The 18,290-nt window shown below is 44.1% G+C and overlaps 1 protein-coding gene across 1 annotated transcript in view; it reads right to left on the bottom strand.

Annotated features, from left to right (window-relative positions):
- eif2b3 (eukaryotic translation initiation factor 2B, subunit 3 gamma) overlaps positions 1-18,290 on the bottom strand; it is a 146,811-nt gene that overhangs the window by 109,794 nt on the left and 18,727 nt on the right. The window contains exon 3 of the mRNA XM_059984103.1: positions 6,644-6,783. Coding sequence (XP_059840086.1) covers positions 6,644-6,783 — 140 coding nt within the window. The remainder of the gene's footprint in view (positions 1-6,643; positions 6,784-18,290) is intronic.

Genomic DNA, 18,290 nt, shown 5'->3' with positions numbered 1-18,290 from the left:
CAAAAATGCAACACCTCTTTTAATTTTCGTATTGCTTATTTTCCTATGAACCTAAGGATCCAGTTGCAGGGGTGGCTGGCATTGACTCCCAGTGTCAGAGTTTGGTGTTGAGATTGACTGGAAAAATTGCATAGAAGACAGAACTGAAATAGCCTGAAATAAGTGTCTTTACTGTCCAGACGCTCCTGGAATGTGTGTCACACCAGGGAGATGGCTTCCGCAAATTGCAGTGGGTCAAAGTTGATGAGAAAGCTGAATTTGGAGTTTATCTTATTTTATTCAAAGATACAGTGCAGAACAGGTCCTTCCAACCCTTTGACCCGCTCCGCCCAGCAACCTACCTACTTAACCCTAGCCTAATCACAGGACAATTTACAATGGCCAATTAACCTGCTTACTGATATGGCTTTGGACTGAGAGAGGAAATCAGAGTGCCCAAAGGAAATCCATATGGTCACGGAAAGAACGGACAAACTCATTAGAGATGGTGCTGAATATGAACTCCAGTGCCCCAAGCTATAATAAGGTCACCATAACCACTACACTACCATGCTGCCCTTTCTAATTTCTCCCCAAGTTTATGAGCTTGTCATATCTGAATAACCCAATCAGGTCTCTGGAAATCCTAGTGCCACATTCAATGCCTTAACAATTTGGTTGAGGATGCTCTAGATTTTCAAATTTAGCTTTCTAGATCCAATAACAGTGTATTGATGGAAATAGGGAACAAAGCAGCAACTGGGAAAGGAGGGCCACGCCCAAAAGAATTCCATGGAAACTATTCTTATTCTCCGCTATTTGCCACTATTCAAGCCTATATCCGAATTACAGGACTCCCCAAGTTATAACAGAACTGATATGGACTTTACACAAATTCCCCCTTAAATATGAAGAATAAAGACCACTATCCAGTTATCATTTGATAAGTCTGTAAGGAACACTCCACATCTTCTACAACTCCACACCTTCTACCTCTATAGCTTCCTCATTACTTCATGCGTTATAAACTGTACCACTTTCATTTGACACAAGTACAATTTGATAACAATCTCAGCTGACATTTGGAAGTGAATGTTTTGTTAGACTAACAATATTGTGTAGCATTGATTAACAACTGGGATATAATATATGTTTCATTAGTTTAATTATGGATAGTGTTGGGGTGACAGTGGGAAATATTTGATAGAAGAATTTTAAGAGTATGCACAGCAATACAATATGGACGGTTTTACGAAATGAATGACAGCACGATAGAGTATTCAAGTCGTCAAATTTATTTAGAAAGCACATTTAAAAACAATCCATGCTGACCAAAGTGCTGTACAAACCATAACAGGTAGCTAAAATCACAAATACAAGAAACACAGATATAAACAAGAAGGCACACAGTTTATAGGCACAAAATAAACAACACATGAGCCTGGGCACAAACCAAAACTCAGCCACATCAGGAAGATTCAAATGCTAGTGAATAAAGCTAAGTTCTGAGACTGGACTTAAAAGACTTGATGGTGGGGGCAGATCTGATTGGGAGGCAAATGCTGTTCCATGGTCTAGGGCAGGGGTCAGCAACCTTTACCACTGAAAGAGCCACTTGGACCCGTTTCCCACAGAAAAGAAAACACTGGGAGCCGCAAAACCCGTTTGACATTTAAAATGAAATAACACTGCATACAACGTTTTTTTTGCCTTTATGCTATGTATAAACAAACTATAATGTGTTGCATTTATGAAATTGATGAACTCCTGCAGAGAAAACGAAATTACATTTCTGCATGCAACAAAAACATTTTGAACTCCGAAAAAAAGACGTTGGGTTGAAAGTTACTTTTAAGTAAAATATTCAATGTCTATTTGAGTCCTTCTTGTATTTATGAAAAACGCCGAACTTAAATTTTCCGCCAGCAGCAAACCAAAAATAACGTCAGCCAGCTGTCATCCTGAAAAATGAAAGGACTATTTCACTGAACAATGAAAAAATATGAATATGAGTAAAATAATAGGCAATTAAAATATTTATCATACTTGGTTAATGGGATTTCTGCTCCTGGACCTCAGCGCACAGCGTCTGCACATCAGGGCTGTATGATGTCACCTTCATCTTTACACAGGATCGCAAGCTGTCATCTGTGAGGTTTTCAATATCACTCCATTTGTGTTTCTGAGCAAGAACGGCCTTCTGACGGGCAACATCTTCAAGGTCTGCTGTCAAGCGTCTAAACTTGGACACCCATATGTCTTTGTCGGCTATGTCGGCCAGTTCCATCTCAAGATCAGGTTGACTCACACCTGCCAATGCAGTCGTATTCAATAGGGAAGGATCGATGCTTAAGGGAGTGACCGGGAAGGATAATGTGTTTTTTTCCTCTCTGAACTCACAGAAGCGTTTCCCAAACGATGTTTGCATTGCGATTATTGCAGAATGTAAATACTCCGAAATTATCATGTCGTGACCTTGTTTGAACTCTCTCAAATTGGGGAAGTGAGACAAAGTGCCTTTCTGTAAATCTCTGGCAAGCACTGTCAACTTGCGCTCGAATGCCAAAACATCCTCCAACATGTGCAGGGCTGTACGTCCTTTCCCCTGAAGAGCTGTGTTCAGCGTGTTCAGGTGCGCTGTCATGTCTACCATGAAGTGTAGCTTTTCCAGCCACTCTGGCTGTTCCAGCTCAGGAAAGGTGAGCCCTTTGCTGCCCAGGAAAGTTTTCACTTCTTCCAGACACGCGACAAAGCGTTTCAGCACCTTCCGTCTGGACAGCCAGCGATAAAAACACGTTGTAGCGGTGTCAGTAAACTGCAGTCAAAGATAGCTTTATTCGAACTAAACAGCCTTGCTTTTCAGCTTCCCTCAACCCAGCCCCCATGGACGCAGATGCTGCAAAAGACGCGTACTCACAAACCCCCGTAGGCTATCTCCCTTAGCCGGAATGCTGGCTAATTGTGAGCCGTTTTATGATGTGGCAGGAAATGTGTCGCTACACTTAGGTTGTACAAGATCACCATAATTACATTTCAAAAGCTAACAAACTAACATAAAATACATTTTAATTAAATACTGACCAATTATTTCCCAAAGCCACAGGGAGCCGCAGCACAGAGGTGAAAGAGCCACAAATGGCTCGGGAGCCGCAGGTTGCCGACCCCCGGTCTAGGGGCTGCAACAGCAAAGGCGTGGTAACCCCTGAACGTAAATTTAGATCGCGGGACAGACAGGAGCCCTGAGTCAACCAACCCAAGGGACCTGGAAGTAGAATAAGGGGTTAGAAAGTCCGTGATGTGGCGGGGGGGGGGGGGCAGCCCATTTAGGGCTTTATAAACAAACAGCAGAACCTTAAAATCAATTCTGAACCATACTGGCAGCCAGTGGGGGGCCAGGATAGAAGTAATATGTTCCCTCTTCCGGGCCCCTGTCAGGAGCCTGGCTGCAGCATTGCAGGCCAGAGTAAACAGTACATTAAGAAAGATAGGCTCAACTATTTCAGGCAATGGGATTTTATCTAAATTATGTGGGGAATTATCAGTTTCTGACTTATAGAAAAGTTCGGTTTATAGACAGTTCTCAGGAATGGAACCCTTAAGTATCCAAAGGATACTTGTATATCTTAATGATATGTGACATATCTACCGCCACAATAAGTCAACGGCAGATGCAATCTCAATGGCTCTTCACACGGCCATCGACCACCTGGACAATACAAACACCTATGTTAGGATGCTGTTCGTCAACTATAGCTCAGCATTTACTACCATCATTCCCACAATCCTGATTGAGAAGTTGCAGAACCTGGCCTCAGTACCTCCCTCTGCAATTGAATCCTCAACTTCCTAACTGGAAGACCACAATCTGCGCAGATAGGTGATAATGTCTCCTCCTTGCTGACAATCAACACTGGCGCACCTCAGGGGTGTGTGCTTAGCCCACTGCTCTACTCTCTCTAAACCCACGACTGTGTGGCTAAGCATAGCTCAAATGTCATCTATAAATTTACTGATGGTACAACCACTGTTGATAGAATTTCAGATTGAGGTGCGAAGACATACAAGAGCAAGACATGCCAACTAGTGGAGTGGTGTCGCAGCTTCAATCTTGCACTCAACGAAACAAAAGAGCTGACTGTCAACTTCAGGAAGGGTAAGACGAAGTAACACATACCAATTCTCATAGAGGGATCAGAAGTGGAGAGACTGCATGCCAAGATCTCTGAGGATCTAACCTGGTCCCAACATATCGATGCAGCTACAAAGAAGGTAAGACAGCTTCTATACTTCATTACGAGTTTGAAGAGATTTGGTATGTCAACAAACACAAGACCAAGAGAAGCTGCAGAGGGTCGTACATTTAGTCAGCTCCATCTTGGGTACTAGCCTACAAAGTACCCAGGACATCTTCAAAAAACGGTGTCTCAGAAAGGCAGTGTCCATTATTAAGGAACTCCAGCACCCAGGGAATGCCCTTTTCTCACTGTTACCATTAGGTAGGTACAGAAACCTGAAGGCACATACTCAGCAATTCAGGAACAACTTCTTCCCCTCTCCCATCTAATTCGTATATGGACATTGATCCCATGAACACTACATCACTTTTAAAATATATATTACTTCTGTTTTTGCACAATATTTAATCTATTCATCATACGTATAATAGGACCATAACATATAGGAGCAGAAGTAGGCCATTCGGCCCAGAATCTGCTCCGCCATTCAATCATGAGCTGATCCAATTCTTCCAGTCATCGTCATCTCCCTACACCCTTTGATGCCCTGGCTAATCAAGAACCTGAACTGATTGATTGATTTTTCGTATTCTATATTATGCATAGCATTGAACTGCTGCTGCTAAGTTAACAAACTTCACAACACATGCCGTGATAATAAACCCGATTCTGATTCTATATCTTGTCAAAAATTTCTAAGTACTTGCACTCTAATAAAATCTCCAGAAATGGAGCCTGCCATAGACTTCTTGCATTATGGTATCCATAAATATAAATTATCCTATCTAATTTGGCAGCAAGAAGTTAACAACTGAATATTCAGCACTTCATGTGCACCTTCCAATATACCAACATGGATGGTTTGTTTCCCAAATTGGGTGAATCAAATTAAGGGTTCCAAAGCAAATCAGAAACAGGTTTATATTCACTGACATATGCTCTAAACTTTGTTGTTTTGCAGCAGTACGGTGCAATATATTTAAAAACTACCATTTTACAATAAGATATATGTATGAATAAATAGTCCAAAAAGAGAGCAAAACAGTAAGGTAGAATTCATGGGTTCATGGACCATTCAGAAATCTGATGACAGAGGGAAAGAAGCTGTTCCTAAAAGTGAGTGTGGCCTCAAGCTCTATCACTTTTTCCCTGATGGAAGTAATGAGAAGAGAGCATATCCTGAACTGTGATGGTCCTTAATGATGGATACTGCTTTCTTGGGGCACTGTCTTTTGAAGATTACCTTGGAAGAGGCTAGTGTTCATGATGGAGGTGGATGAGTCTATAACCATCAGCAGGATTCCTGTGCATTGGAGCCTCCTTATCAGGTAATAATGCAACTAGTCAGAAGGCTCTCCACAGTACATCTATAGAAATTTGCAAGTCTTTGGTGACATACAAAATCTCCTCAAACTCCTAATGAAGTTAAGCTTTCTTCAAGAGAGCATCAACATGACCCTCTGAGATGTTGACACCCAAGAACTTGACAGGACTGTGGTCCCCCATGAGGAAATTAAAGATCCATTTATAGAATGTGTTTAAGATTATCAAATCTAAATCTAAATAGACATAATCAATGAAAAGTGATAATACTTATTTTTTTCTTCTCAGCTGCTGTTGAGCATTCCAGGTATTATCTGCTTTTAGTTTAAGTTCTTAAGCTCCTTGCAATCGATGGTTAATCATGGAAGAGAAGACAATAGAAAGATATTGTAGAATAAGAAAGAGGAAAACAGGAAGTAGAAAGGGAGGAAATAAATGAAGAGGAGTAAGAGAGTTAGATAGAAATGGAAAAGGATTGGAAATAGAACTACCGAAGGTGCAACCGACCAATTACAGGCTGGCTAGCAGGACAAGCAAAGGTATGAAAATTCTTCTGAACTCAACCACCAATATAAAACAACAGTTCCATTGTGTGCAAGTGCAAAGAATCCATCTACAGTAAAATTATTCCTAAATGTATTCATTTATTTGAGATTTGAGCCGATGGCTGAAAAACCAGAGATTAAAATTGGCATACAGGTGGAGAGAAACTGATTCCATTTGGTCACGGGAAAACTGCAAAAGTTTTCTTTTTCCAGAATTTAAATGCACTCAAGCAACAAGACAGGAAAGAGGAAGCTTGAGCTGCAGAAAGTTGCAGACAAAGCTTATAAAATACAAGGGCTAAATACAGATTCACTAGGAATGGATATAACCAAAAGGATCAGAAAAATATTAAAGAAACTACATTATTTAAACTGCAGACTAAACAAGATAAAAACAGATAGAATTATGTTTTAAAGCATCTACAAAAATATTATTCAAAAATAAACATTAAGCATTTCTTGCAGAAAAGAACATGAAGTATTCTCTCAATAACCTAAAAATGAGGAAAAATTGGTCACCTCTTGACATGCTAATACTTCGATTTCAAAATAATGCACTACCTTAATTTTTCCATGTATCTGTCGTAAGGAATCTGCCGTTCCCATATCAGTGTCCTCAGGAATATACACCATATCCAATTTCATCTTTGTGTCCAATTGTTGATATTTTTGGACATCTTTTGTTGTGACCACTATTACTTCTGGAAAAGAAAGTAAATAAGAATTTCTAATCATAATGCAGATACAGAACAAAGAACTTAGAAAAGATCAACTGTTTAACCTTTTAGGTATCAAACATATTTGTACAGAAGGTTATATGAAGATTATTTGGCACAGCAATGCAGCTTGTTCCTTCTTTGCTTCCTTTGATTTGGTCACTTCAAATAAACATCTTCACACAGAATAAACTGAGATGGTGGTTATGAATGCTAAATTGATATAATGTATGACAAACAGAACGTAGGCCATAGTTTATTCTCATATTAATCAGGACCTTGTTTGCATAAAATATTTTTTCAACAAATAATCTGCCAAACTTGAATATCAATGAGTTGAAGTGTACATTATGCACAAGAAAAAAAGTGTGCTAGAATAGTTGTCTGAACTAAATGGAGACTATGGAGAAAAGGCAAGATAATGACCAAGGTTCTTAGGAAGATGAGAGAGAAAGAGAGGAAACTTGTGGAATTTGAGTAGGTGACAAAGATTCAGCATAAACAATTGACTGACACACTCATCAACCAGCCTCAGTTCTTCCTGAATTAATTTTGCTTGCTCCTTCACCATCTCTATTGACAGTTCTACACCTTCACTAATGCAGAGTTTAAACTATTTCATGAGTACTTTATCTAGTTGTGAACATCTTTCATAATTTTCCTTCACATCTGATTTTTTTTGATTCGCTGTCAAGAACTGAAGCAATTTTTCTTTTTGCTTCTTTATATCATAAACTGTAGAAAAGCCAGTGTTATACAAGTCGCATATACTTTTCACAGACAGACCGCTGTCAGGTTTTTCAGAACTTCCACCTTACCTTGCATAGGTAACTAACGTATGGTGTATGCACTTTACACCATGAGAAGCACTTCTTTTATTCAATGAAGATCTGACTGGGTCTAGATAAGCGCAGGCTATAAAATTACAAAATCACACGGAGGGCTGTGCAAACAGTTGATTCTGCTAATGGCGCCACCAAAACAGAGGTGATGGGGGAAATCTGAAATCAGGCTGGTGAAAACTACCTCCAAAGCTGTGGTGGAACCAGATTAATGAATGTCGGAATCGAAGTGGTCGACCTGTACTGCCTCCTGGATGTTAGAATTTGGTGAAATGATGTGTGTGTTCATAAATTACTTTTTTTCTTCTTCCACTCTCCTCCACTTTCCATCATATATTCATGATATTGACAGCATCCTTGTGTGAATGGACAAACACATGCAGAAATAACTGCACACACAAAATGCCGGAGAAAAAACTGTGTGTTTATCCAAGACTATTCAGGTCTGGGACATTAGCAAGAGAGTAGGCATCTTAAAGATTGGCGAAGTACCAACAAGAAAGAAAAAAGCTACATAATTGAGAAAGAAAAAGTGAAGAACCAAGAGTAGCAACTAATCTGGAAACACAAGGTCAGTGAGAGAGTCAGGTTACACTAGTGTGACAGCATTATGGAAATCTCCAGATGTGATAAAACTTTAATACCCAAAACAGAACAAAAATGCATAAGCAATTTTGCCTCACAATATAAAACACAATTCAGATAAAATGAGATAATGGACTGTGTGAGGATGTAGCTCAACGAAGATCAGAAATATAAAACCTAAGGTCAAATAATTTATTAATCATCTTCATTCATTAACCTGCCATAACCAAACGGTTGCTGCATCAAACACCGCACTAAATGATGGCTTTAAGGTCATTTTGAAAGATGGAAAAGCAAACAACCTGTTCTAACAAGAAATTAGTACTTCAAGGATGTGTAAGGATTCCACCTTGAATTCTCTTGCATGTTGGGTATCAGAAGGAACGCAAGTTATAACAAGAACAAAATAGAGAAGAGCTTAGGGAAGTTGTAAATGACACGACCAAATATACAATAATGCAGAGTAACTCATTCTCTGCAGTTGTTGTTCTCCCTCTCATTAGAATGTCTACTTACTTTAAAGAAATGATTTGGAATAATTGATTGTGCTCAAGCAAAATGTTAAATTTTGAACATTAACCCGAATTATTTTTCCAATCACAATAAGATGTTAAACTTAAATGTCTGAAAAATAATTGCTAAGTTTCGGCTTTCTTGAGTATTGCTGGGCTACACCACCACTCAACGATTTGCTTTTACACAGAAGCCTACAGCATTCTAAACCATCAGCATCACTGCGAGACATATTCCGAGGCTGAGGTCAATTAACTGAGCAGAGAACAGGAATCAATGTTTGTACTGATTATATTATGTACTGGTTACACGCTGATTTACTAAGCTCAGAAGGTAAATTCAAATTACATAATTGTAATTGAAATAAACACTGACATGAAACAAAAAGATTAATCTGCTAGTATGATCACCAAAGTTCTTTAAAGCCAGAAACAACAAAGTCATTGGAAGTCCTGCAATGCTCGTCTTTTGCAAGGGAGGTAACTAAACTGTATGAATTCAGTGACAAGGCAGATCAATCAATAGTAGCCTGAACTTTAGAAACTACTTTCACCAAGAACAGAAGTTTTAGTTGAAGCTGCACAGCTGTAATGAGAAGAGTTCTTACCTAGGCCTGAGACAGGGTGCTCTTCAGGCAACAACTTATTTGATGCGGTAAGTGTATATGCACTGTTGGAGGAAGACAATCCTATATAATTCTCACACCCAAATATAATAGGGCAACAGATCAGATAACTATTAAATACCAAAAGACAACCAACAAAGAAAAACAATGAACTAATCCAATACTCAAGTATATTTTCAAACCACTTTTAGTTTCAGTTCAGTAATCCGAAGGCTTTTACAATTAACTTTAAAACGTTTTAAATACTGTAGTTAATTACCTATTTCACACCAGTGTAAACCGGTTTAATCATGAGATTATATTTTGCCTTGTGGGCTATCATTAACATTTTATCATGTTTCAGCCCGTTATAAAACACTGGACAAACTTTCTTTTTAGTCATTATTGAAGCACGTTACCAACTATCCCTGTACTAACAGTTCTTAGAATGCCACAATCTAAAAGTACATGCCAGAAAGTTTCAAAATAGGCATTAGAATGATTTTATCAGTAAGTCAGAAAGCAAGTTACCATTTTAAAATAAGACTCATTAATTTGTGTTCCTCCAAATAATTTGTGAACTGTCTACATCATTAAATAATTGAAACTTTAAAAGAAAAAAATTGTATTCAAGTGATCAAAGACTTGTTTTATTAACATCACAATTTGCATTAGAAATATGCACCTTAATGGAACTACCAGAAGACAATGAAGATCAGTTTCATTAACCACTTCCACTCCACCCCACCCGAGGCACAACATCAATAATGTAATTCTTTTCATAATCTTAATGGCAGACACCAAGATTTAACAACGTTCAAAACATGCTGTTGTAAACAATGGTCCCTGACATTCTTTTACCAATTGACAGCAAGTTACAATAGGGCAAAGATAAAGAATCATTTTGGGTTATCAAGCAGCAAGATTGGAGCAATATGTCAGAGTAAGTTTGCTCACTGTACAATTTCATTGCACAGATCCAGTTATAAGAGCAATGTATATAGTTATCCAGTTGCATTGATTTAGAAAAGAACCAAGAGGAACAACAGTCCTAAAAAATACTGCTGTCATCATTGTTCCTAGGAGAAAGCATTAATCTAATTCCAAATCTGAGGAATGGAGGTTATTTTAATATTAACAGCAGATGCTGGAGTCTGTAGAATACCTCAAATGATTTGGTTTGGAAGAGTTGCCAGAAAATCAGGGCATTGCTCTATCATTCCATCAGAGAATGATCTGTAAACTTCCCTACAGGGAACCCAGCTTCCCGTTCATTCAAGGGAATATATTTTCTGCTGGGCAGAAGTCAAAATAGTTCTGGAATGCCTGTATAGATGTCCTCAATTTGATTAAGGCTATGGGGTGGCAGTACCAATAACTTAATTACACCCTTCATCTTAATCAGAAGTCTGAGATGCAGCACAAAGGGAAGGTACATCCCCACAGTCCATAAAACATAAATTAATATTATCCAGGACTCAGTGCAATAAAAAAATTCCAAATGGAAGTCTCATATACTATTTCAAATTCCTTTACTTGATCAGTGCACTGTGATTCATAATTTTCTAACACTTTTTCCTCAGTTCCTGTCCTCTCCCCATCTCACAACATAACAGGGTAAATAATTCAGAACCCTGAGTTCACTGGTCATCTGCTCTTGGACCATACTGCTTCATCCAACGAGTCTAGGGGTGAGAGCTTAAGGCTTCCTGCCACAAGTGACTGACTGCCTGCAGAAATGAGAATGCATTACCGGGGATGAAGACCTGTGTTGCGCTGTCCAATCTATTTAAGTTGAATGCACAGTCACTGAGGACCTGTCAAGCATATTAACATTATAGTTAATTTTTTAAGTTAAAAAATACAAATCAATTAAAGCATTTCTCCCAGTGAAAGTTATAGGCTAACTTAAACATAGTTTCACTTTAGCAATAAAAGGCATCACAAAATGTGGTATCAATCATAAAAGTGCAATTTAATACAAGTCAATGGAGATCAGCTGGTCCATATTAATATATCATATTAACATATAGATAACTATATATACACGCACACACATGTAGCTCTATGTATGTGTGTGTGTGTATGTGTACGTATGTGGCGACCCATTTCCTGGCACATCCGAACCAGCTCACAAGTAGATAGCCTACAGGGGTTTGCGAGCACAGAGCTTTGGAGCCTCTGCGCCACGGGGGGGCAGGTTGAGGGAGGCTTAAAAGTGAGGCTGAGGATTTCGAATAAAGTTTTTTCCTTCGACTGCAGTTACCGACTCCGTGTCGTAATTTTAGCGCTGCGTGTAGCACACCGCTACAATTGGTGACCCCGACAGTCCAAACGATTTTTGGACCAGAAATGACCGACGCCGCCTCTGTTCATGCGGTTTCGTTGAAACTGCCGGGTTTCTGGACACAGCGACTAAACCTATGGTTCCAGCAAGCCGAAGCCCAATTCCACGTTCGCCAGATCACCTCAGAAGACACCCGCTACTACTACGTGGTGAGCTCCCTCGACCAGTACACAGCAACCCAGGTCGCAGAGTTCGTACAGTCGCCCCTGGCAGACGGCAAGTACACAGAATTCAAAGCCCTGCTCCTCAGGACTTTCGGACTCTCACAGCGCGAGCGGGCTGCCCGTTTACTGCACCTGGATGGCTTGGGCGACAGACCTCCATCGGCTTTAATGAATGAGATGTTGTCTCTAGCCGACGGACACACACCCTGCCTCATGTTTGAGCAGGCATTCCTGGAGCAGCTGCCCGAGGACATACGCCTACTGCTATCCGACGCAGATTTCAGTGACCCCCCGGAAGGTGGCAGCCCGGGCGGACTTGCTGTGGAACGCCAAAAAGGTGAGCGGGACATCCATCGCACAGATCTCCCAGCCACGCTCCCAGCAGAAACCAGTCCAGGCCCGGCCGCAGAGCCCGCCAACCCCCGGCCCAAGGAACACTGGTGCTTTTACCACCAGCGGTGGGGCGCAGAAGCCCGCCGTTGTCGCCCGCCCTGCAAGTTCCCAGGAAACGCCAGGGCCAGCCGCCGCTGATGGCTACGGCGGCTGGCCATCGGGATAGCCTCCTGTATGTGTGGGATAGAAGGTCGGGTCGCCGGTTTTTGGTCGATACCGGTGCCGAGATCAGCGTTTTACCTCCGACGAGTTACGACACCCACAGCAGGGCACCGGGTCCCCCTCTGAGGGCCGTGAACGGCAGCACAGTAAGGACCTATGGCACCCGTCAGGTGCAGCTACAGTTCGGCTCCAGCCAGTTCACATGGGACTTTACACTGGCCGCCGTAGCCCAACCGCTTCTGGGTGCGGATTTTTTGCAAGCTCACAGCCTACTGGTCGACCTGCCCAGGAAGAGACTGGTACACGCCGAGACCTTTCAGACGTTCTCCCTGGGTGCAGCCCAGTTGCCAGCCCCTCACCTCGGCTCCATCACGCTGTCCGACAACGACTTCACCAGGGTCCTGGTGGATTTCCCATCGGTTCTGGCACCGCAGTTCACAGCGGCCATGCCCCTACACGGCATACAGCACCACATCCCAACCCAGGGACCACCCCTCCACGCCCACGCTCGGCGGCTTCCCCCAGACAAGCTCCGACTGGCGAAGGAGGAGTTCCAGAGGATGGAGGAATTGGGGATCATCCGGCGGTCCGACAGCCCATGGGCCTCCCCCCTGCACATGGTGCCCAAAGCGACGGGGGGCTGGAGACCGTGCGGCGACTACCGCAGGCTGAACGAGGCTACCACACCGGACCACTACCCTGTGCCGCACATTCATGACTTTGCAGCAAACCTGCACGGCACACGGATCTTCTCCAAGGTAGACCTCATCCGAGGGTACCATCAAATCCCGATGCATCCTGACAACGTCCCCAAAATGGCTCTCATCACCCCGTTTGGCCTTTTCGAGTTCCTCCGCATGCCGTTCGGCCTGAAGAATGCCGCACAGACGTTCCAGCGGTTAATGGACGTGGTGGGACGGGACCTGGACTTCGCGTTCATCTATTTGGACGACATCCTCATAGCCAGCAGCAGTCGTCAGGAGCATCTGTCCCACCTCCGTCAACTCTGCGCCCGACTGAGTGAGTACGGTCTTACAATCAACCTCGCCAAATGCCTGTTCGGACTCGATACCATTGACTTCCTGGGCCACAGGATTACTAAAGACGGGGCAACCCCTCTACCCGCTAAGGTAGATGCGGTCCACTATTTCCCCCGACCCACCACGATCAAAGGCTTTCAGGAATTCGTAGGTATGGTCAATTTCTACCACCGCTTCCTCCCTTCAGCTGCCCGGATCATGCGCCCCCTGTTCGCCCTGATGTCGGGTCCAAGCAAGGACATTACCTGGGATGAGGAGTCCGCCGCCGCTTTCGTTCAAATGAAGGAAGCTTTGGCGAACGCCGCAATGCTAGTACATCCCAGAATGGACGCCCCTACTGCCCTCACAGTGGACGCATCTAACACGGCAGTCGGTGGGGTGCTGGAGCAACTCATCGCAGGTCGCTGGCAACTCCTGGCGTTTTTCAGCAAACACCTGCGGCCACCAGAGCTCAAGTACAGTGCTTTCGACCAGGAACTGTTGGCTCTCTACCTGGCAATCCGGCATTTCAGGTACTTCCTAGAAGGTCGGCCCTTCACCGCGTTCACGGACCACAAACCGCTTACCTTTGCGTTTACGAAAGCGTCCGACCCCTGGTCGTCCCGCCAGCAACGCCACCTGTCCTACATCTCTGAATACACGACGGATGTCCAGCACCTCTCGGGTAAGGACAATGTCGTGGCGGATGCGCTCTCTCGCCCTACCGTTCATGCCCTTTCCCAAGGGGTAGACTTTGAGGCACTGGCAGAGGCGCAGCAGGCAGATGAGGAGATTCCGAGTTACAGAACCGCAGTCTCAGGACCTCCCCGTAGGCCCGGGTGAGATGACACTACTCTGTGACGTCGCCACCGGCCAGCCCTGTCCCGTCGTCCCGACAGCCTGGCGGCGCCGTGTTTTCGACTCCATTCATAACTTGGCGCATCCCTCCATCCGGACAACTGTCCGGATGGTTTCCAGCAGGTTCGTTTGGCACGGACTCCGCAAACAGGTCAGTGAATGGGCCAAAACGTGCATGCACTGCCAGACGGCCAAGGTGCAGCTGCACACCAAAGCCCCACCGCAGTAGTTCCATCCCGCCCACCGGCGTTTCGACCACATTCATGTGGATATCGTGGGCCCCCTGCCAGTGTCGCGTGGAGCGCAGCACCTCCTGACTATCGTGGACCGGTTCACAAGATGGCCAGAGGCGGTCCCGCTCACCGACACCACCTCCGAATCTTGCGCCCGAGCCCTGATCACCACCTGGATATCTCGCTTTGGTGTACCGGCCCACATTACCTCCGACAGAGGCGCCCAGTTCACCTCCCGCCTGTGGTCAGCTATGGCCAGCCTTTTGGGGACTCAGCTGCACCACACAACTGCCTACCACCCACAGTCGAACGGGCTAGTGGAGCGTTTCCACCGTCACCTGAAGTCGGCCCTCATGGCCCGCCTGCGAGGAGCCAAATGGGCGGACGAGCTTCCCTGGGTCCTACTCGGCATCCGCACAGCGCCCAAGGATGACCTGCACGCCTCGTCGGCCAAGTTGGTATACGGCGCGCCCCTGGTCGTCCCCGGGGAGTTCCTACCAGCCCCACGGGGGCAAGAGGAAGATCCCGCAGCAGTCCTGGGCAGACTACGCGAGAAGCTCGGTAACCTGGCCCCCATGCCCACTTCACAGCACGGGCGGAACCCGACCTGCGTACCCAAAGACCTGCAGAACTGTAAGTTTGTGTTTGTACGAAGGGGCGAGCAGCGGCCATACGAGGGGCCGTTTATGGTGCTCCGGAACAACGGGTCCACATTCGTGCTGGACGTTGGGGGGAAAGAGAAGGTTTTCACGGTGGACCGCCTCAAACCGGCCCATGTGGACCTGGCACAACCGGCCGAGTTTCTGACACCTCGGCGCAGAGGCCGACCTCCCAAGAAGTATAAGAGAGGGTCTGGGGGAACAACCCCTTCAGATGCACCAGAAGAAACGCTAACGATCCCGTAGTAGTGGGAAACCATTTGAAGGAAGCCACGTGTGTTCGGTTCCCTCGCCTGGGGGCCGGTGGTGGGTACCACTGAAGCAATTTTCTTGAACTAACAACAGGGAACCAACTTTCCCAATTCAACGGATTTGCTTCATAAAAGACCCGGGCAAGTTTCTTTTCTCACAAATCTCTCTCTCTCCAACAAGTGAAAACCCAGCGGTCCCCAAAGGCTGCAGGAACTGAGTGACTTTTATATTTCCATCGGACAATATATTATCCCCTAGACAAACGATCAAGCTATTTCTTATTGATGATTATTATTATACCCGCACTTTTAGATTGTATTGACGACGTATATTATCTGAATGTTTGTATTAATCTTACTTTTGTGCCCCTTTATAAATAAAGACTTTTAAAAATAGTACCATCAGACTTCAACGGACCTCTCTATCTTTGCTGGTGAGTGACCCAGTTACGGGGAACGTAACACACATAAATAACAAACTAAAGTGCATTAATATTAAATATTGTAAGACACAGATTAACCAGTGACACTTCAAATAAGATGTGGCAGGAACTTCAAAAGCCCAATGGCATGGGGAAAGGCACTATTTCTCATCCAAACTGTTCTTGGTTTTATGCATCATTGTCTCCTGCCTGATGGTTCAAAATCAAAGAGGATGCTGGAAGAATGGGTGGAATCCTTAATAATACCAAGGGCCCTGCGTACGCAGCGCTCCAGATAAATGTCCCCAATGGATGGTATCCCCATGACATGGTTTGAGCTGGATCCTGCAACACAGTCATGTGTCAGCAGTGTGAACAGCAGCAGGCTGAACACACAGCCTTGGGGAGCGCCAGTGATCACCGTAACAGGACTAGATGCATCGCTGCTAAAACAGACTATCTGTGGCCCTACTGCTTAAGAAATCCAGTATCCAATTTCAGAGGGAGGTGTTGAGACCCAGCAAGGACAGTTTCCCCACCAGTTTCTGGGGTATGATGGTGTTAAACACCGAACTGAAGTCTATAAACAGCAGTCTGGCATAAGAGATCCCATTTTCCAGGTGGGGCAGGACATAGTTGGGGTGGGGGAGGGTCAGAGGCTATTGCATCATCAGTGGATCGAATTGAACAATAAGCAAACTGCAAAGGATCCAATGTAGCCAGGAGAAAGGCTTTAATGTACTCAATGACCAGCCGCTCAAAGCATTTCATAGTGATTTAATGTTAATGCTACCTGTGAACAGTTACTTAGGCAGGATAATGTTGCCTTCTTTGACACTGGAGCAATGGCTGCCACCTTGAAAACTGAGGGGACAATGGATTGTTCCAGAGAGATGTGAATATATCCATCAGCTGGGCTGCAGAGTCTTTCAGAACCCAACCTGGTATATTATCAGGCCCCGCAGCTTTGCGTGGGTTGACTCTGGTCAGGGTTTTCCTCACCTCAACTTCAGCCAGATGGAGTGACTGCTCCCCTGATGGGAGGGGTGCCTTCCTTGTCAGCACCTTGTTCTGCACATCAAACCAGGTGTAGAATTCATTCAGCCTCTCAGGGAGTGAAGCATCCTGATCACTGACATGCAGGATAGACTTGTAGTCTGTAATTCTCTGAGAATGCTCCCATTTTGCCTTCCTAATGGAGCTGAAAATCACAGTTCTTGCTTCCCTGAAAGCCGTGGCATCTCCCGATCTAAAGGCAGCATCACAATCCCTCAGCTGTGCACGGACTTCTGCAGTAAGCAATGGCTTCTGATTTGCCCTCACATGAATGTGTTCTGCGATGGTAATATTCTCAGTACACTCCTCTATGTAGCAGGTCACAGAATCCACATATTACTCTATGGTTGTCCTAGATAACAGCCTCCCTGAACATTCTCCAGTTAGTGTTTTCAATGCAGTCCTGCAGTGCAGTGATTGCACTCTCATGCCAGGTTTTCACCACCTTTAGAACTGGTTTGAACTGTATAGTTATTGGCTTGTATGCTGGAATTAACGTTACAGATAAGTGATCAGAGAGTCCAATCTAGGATTGAGACACCGCTTTATAGGCATCTGGTACTATATGTTAGTATAAACTAGGTCTAGTGTATACCTCTTCTGAATTACCTTCACCACAATCTGCAGACTGTAATTTCCCGTTAAGCAACGTACTTTCGAACTGTCTTAATGAACTAGCAATTTCATGATTTTCCGAAGGACCCGGCAGACTTAATTCTCAAGCATGCAAGTACAGCACCTTTAAGTGGATGAGGGTACATTGCCATGGCTGGAAGAGGAGGGGAGGACTCCAAACTAAGCTGAGACGCAGAGGAATGAAACACTCTCTATCCAGCACATTGTTTGCAAATGTACAGCTGCTGAAGAATGAGATTGAGGACCTATGGACAAGATTGTGGTATTAGACGAAAACAAGGAGCTGCTGTGTTCTGTGTTTTACAGAGACATGGCTCACTCCAGATACATCATTAAGACCTGAAGGCTTCTCAATACACAGGATGGAACAAACAGCTGATTCAGAGAAGGGAAAATCTGTGTTTCATGGTAAACTCTTTGTGGTGCTTGGACACGGTAGTTTTTTCATACTCTTGCTTCCCCACCCTAGAACATCTAGTGATTAAGTGCAGACCATTTTACTTACCAAAAAAGTTCTCCTCATGATCCTGACCACAGTTTACATACCATCAAAGGCCAGGTGTTAATCAGACACTCGAGATACTGAATGCTACCGTCACCAAACAAGAAGTAGCCCATTCCGACACATTTCAAATCATAGTCAGGGACTTCAATCAGGCTAGTTTAAAGAAATTTCTGCCCAATTATCATCAGCATATAACCTGCCATACCAGAGGCCCCAACACACTAGACCACAGCTATGATAAGG

Source organism: Hypanus sabinus, chromosome 11, assembly GCF_030144855.1.
Source record: "Hypanus sabinus isolate sHypSab1 chromosome 11, sHypSab1.hap1, whole genome shotgun sequence".
NCBI classification, from domain to species: Eukaryota; Metazoa; Chordata; class Chondrichthyes; order Myliobatiformes; family Dasyatidae; genus Hypanus; species Hypanus sabinus.
This window is presented reverse-complemented; position numbering and strand designations above follow the sequence as displayed.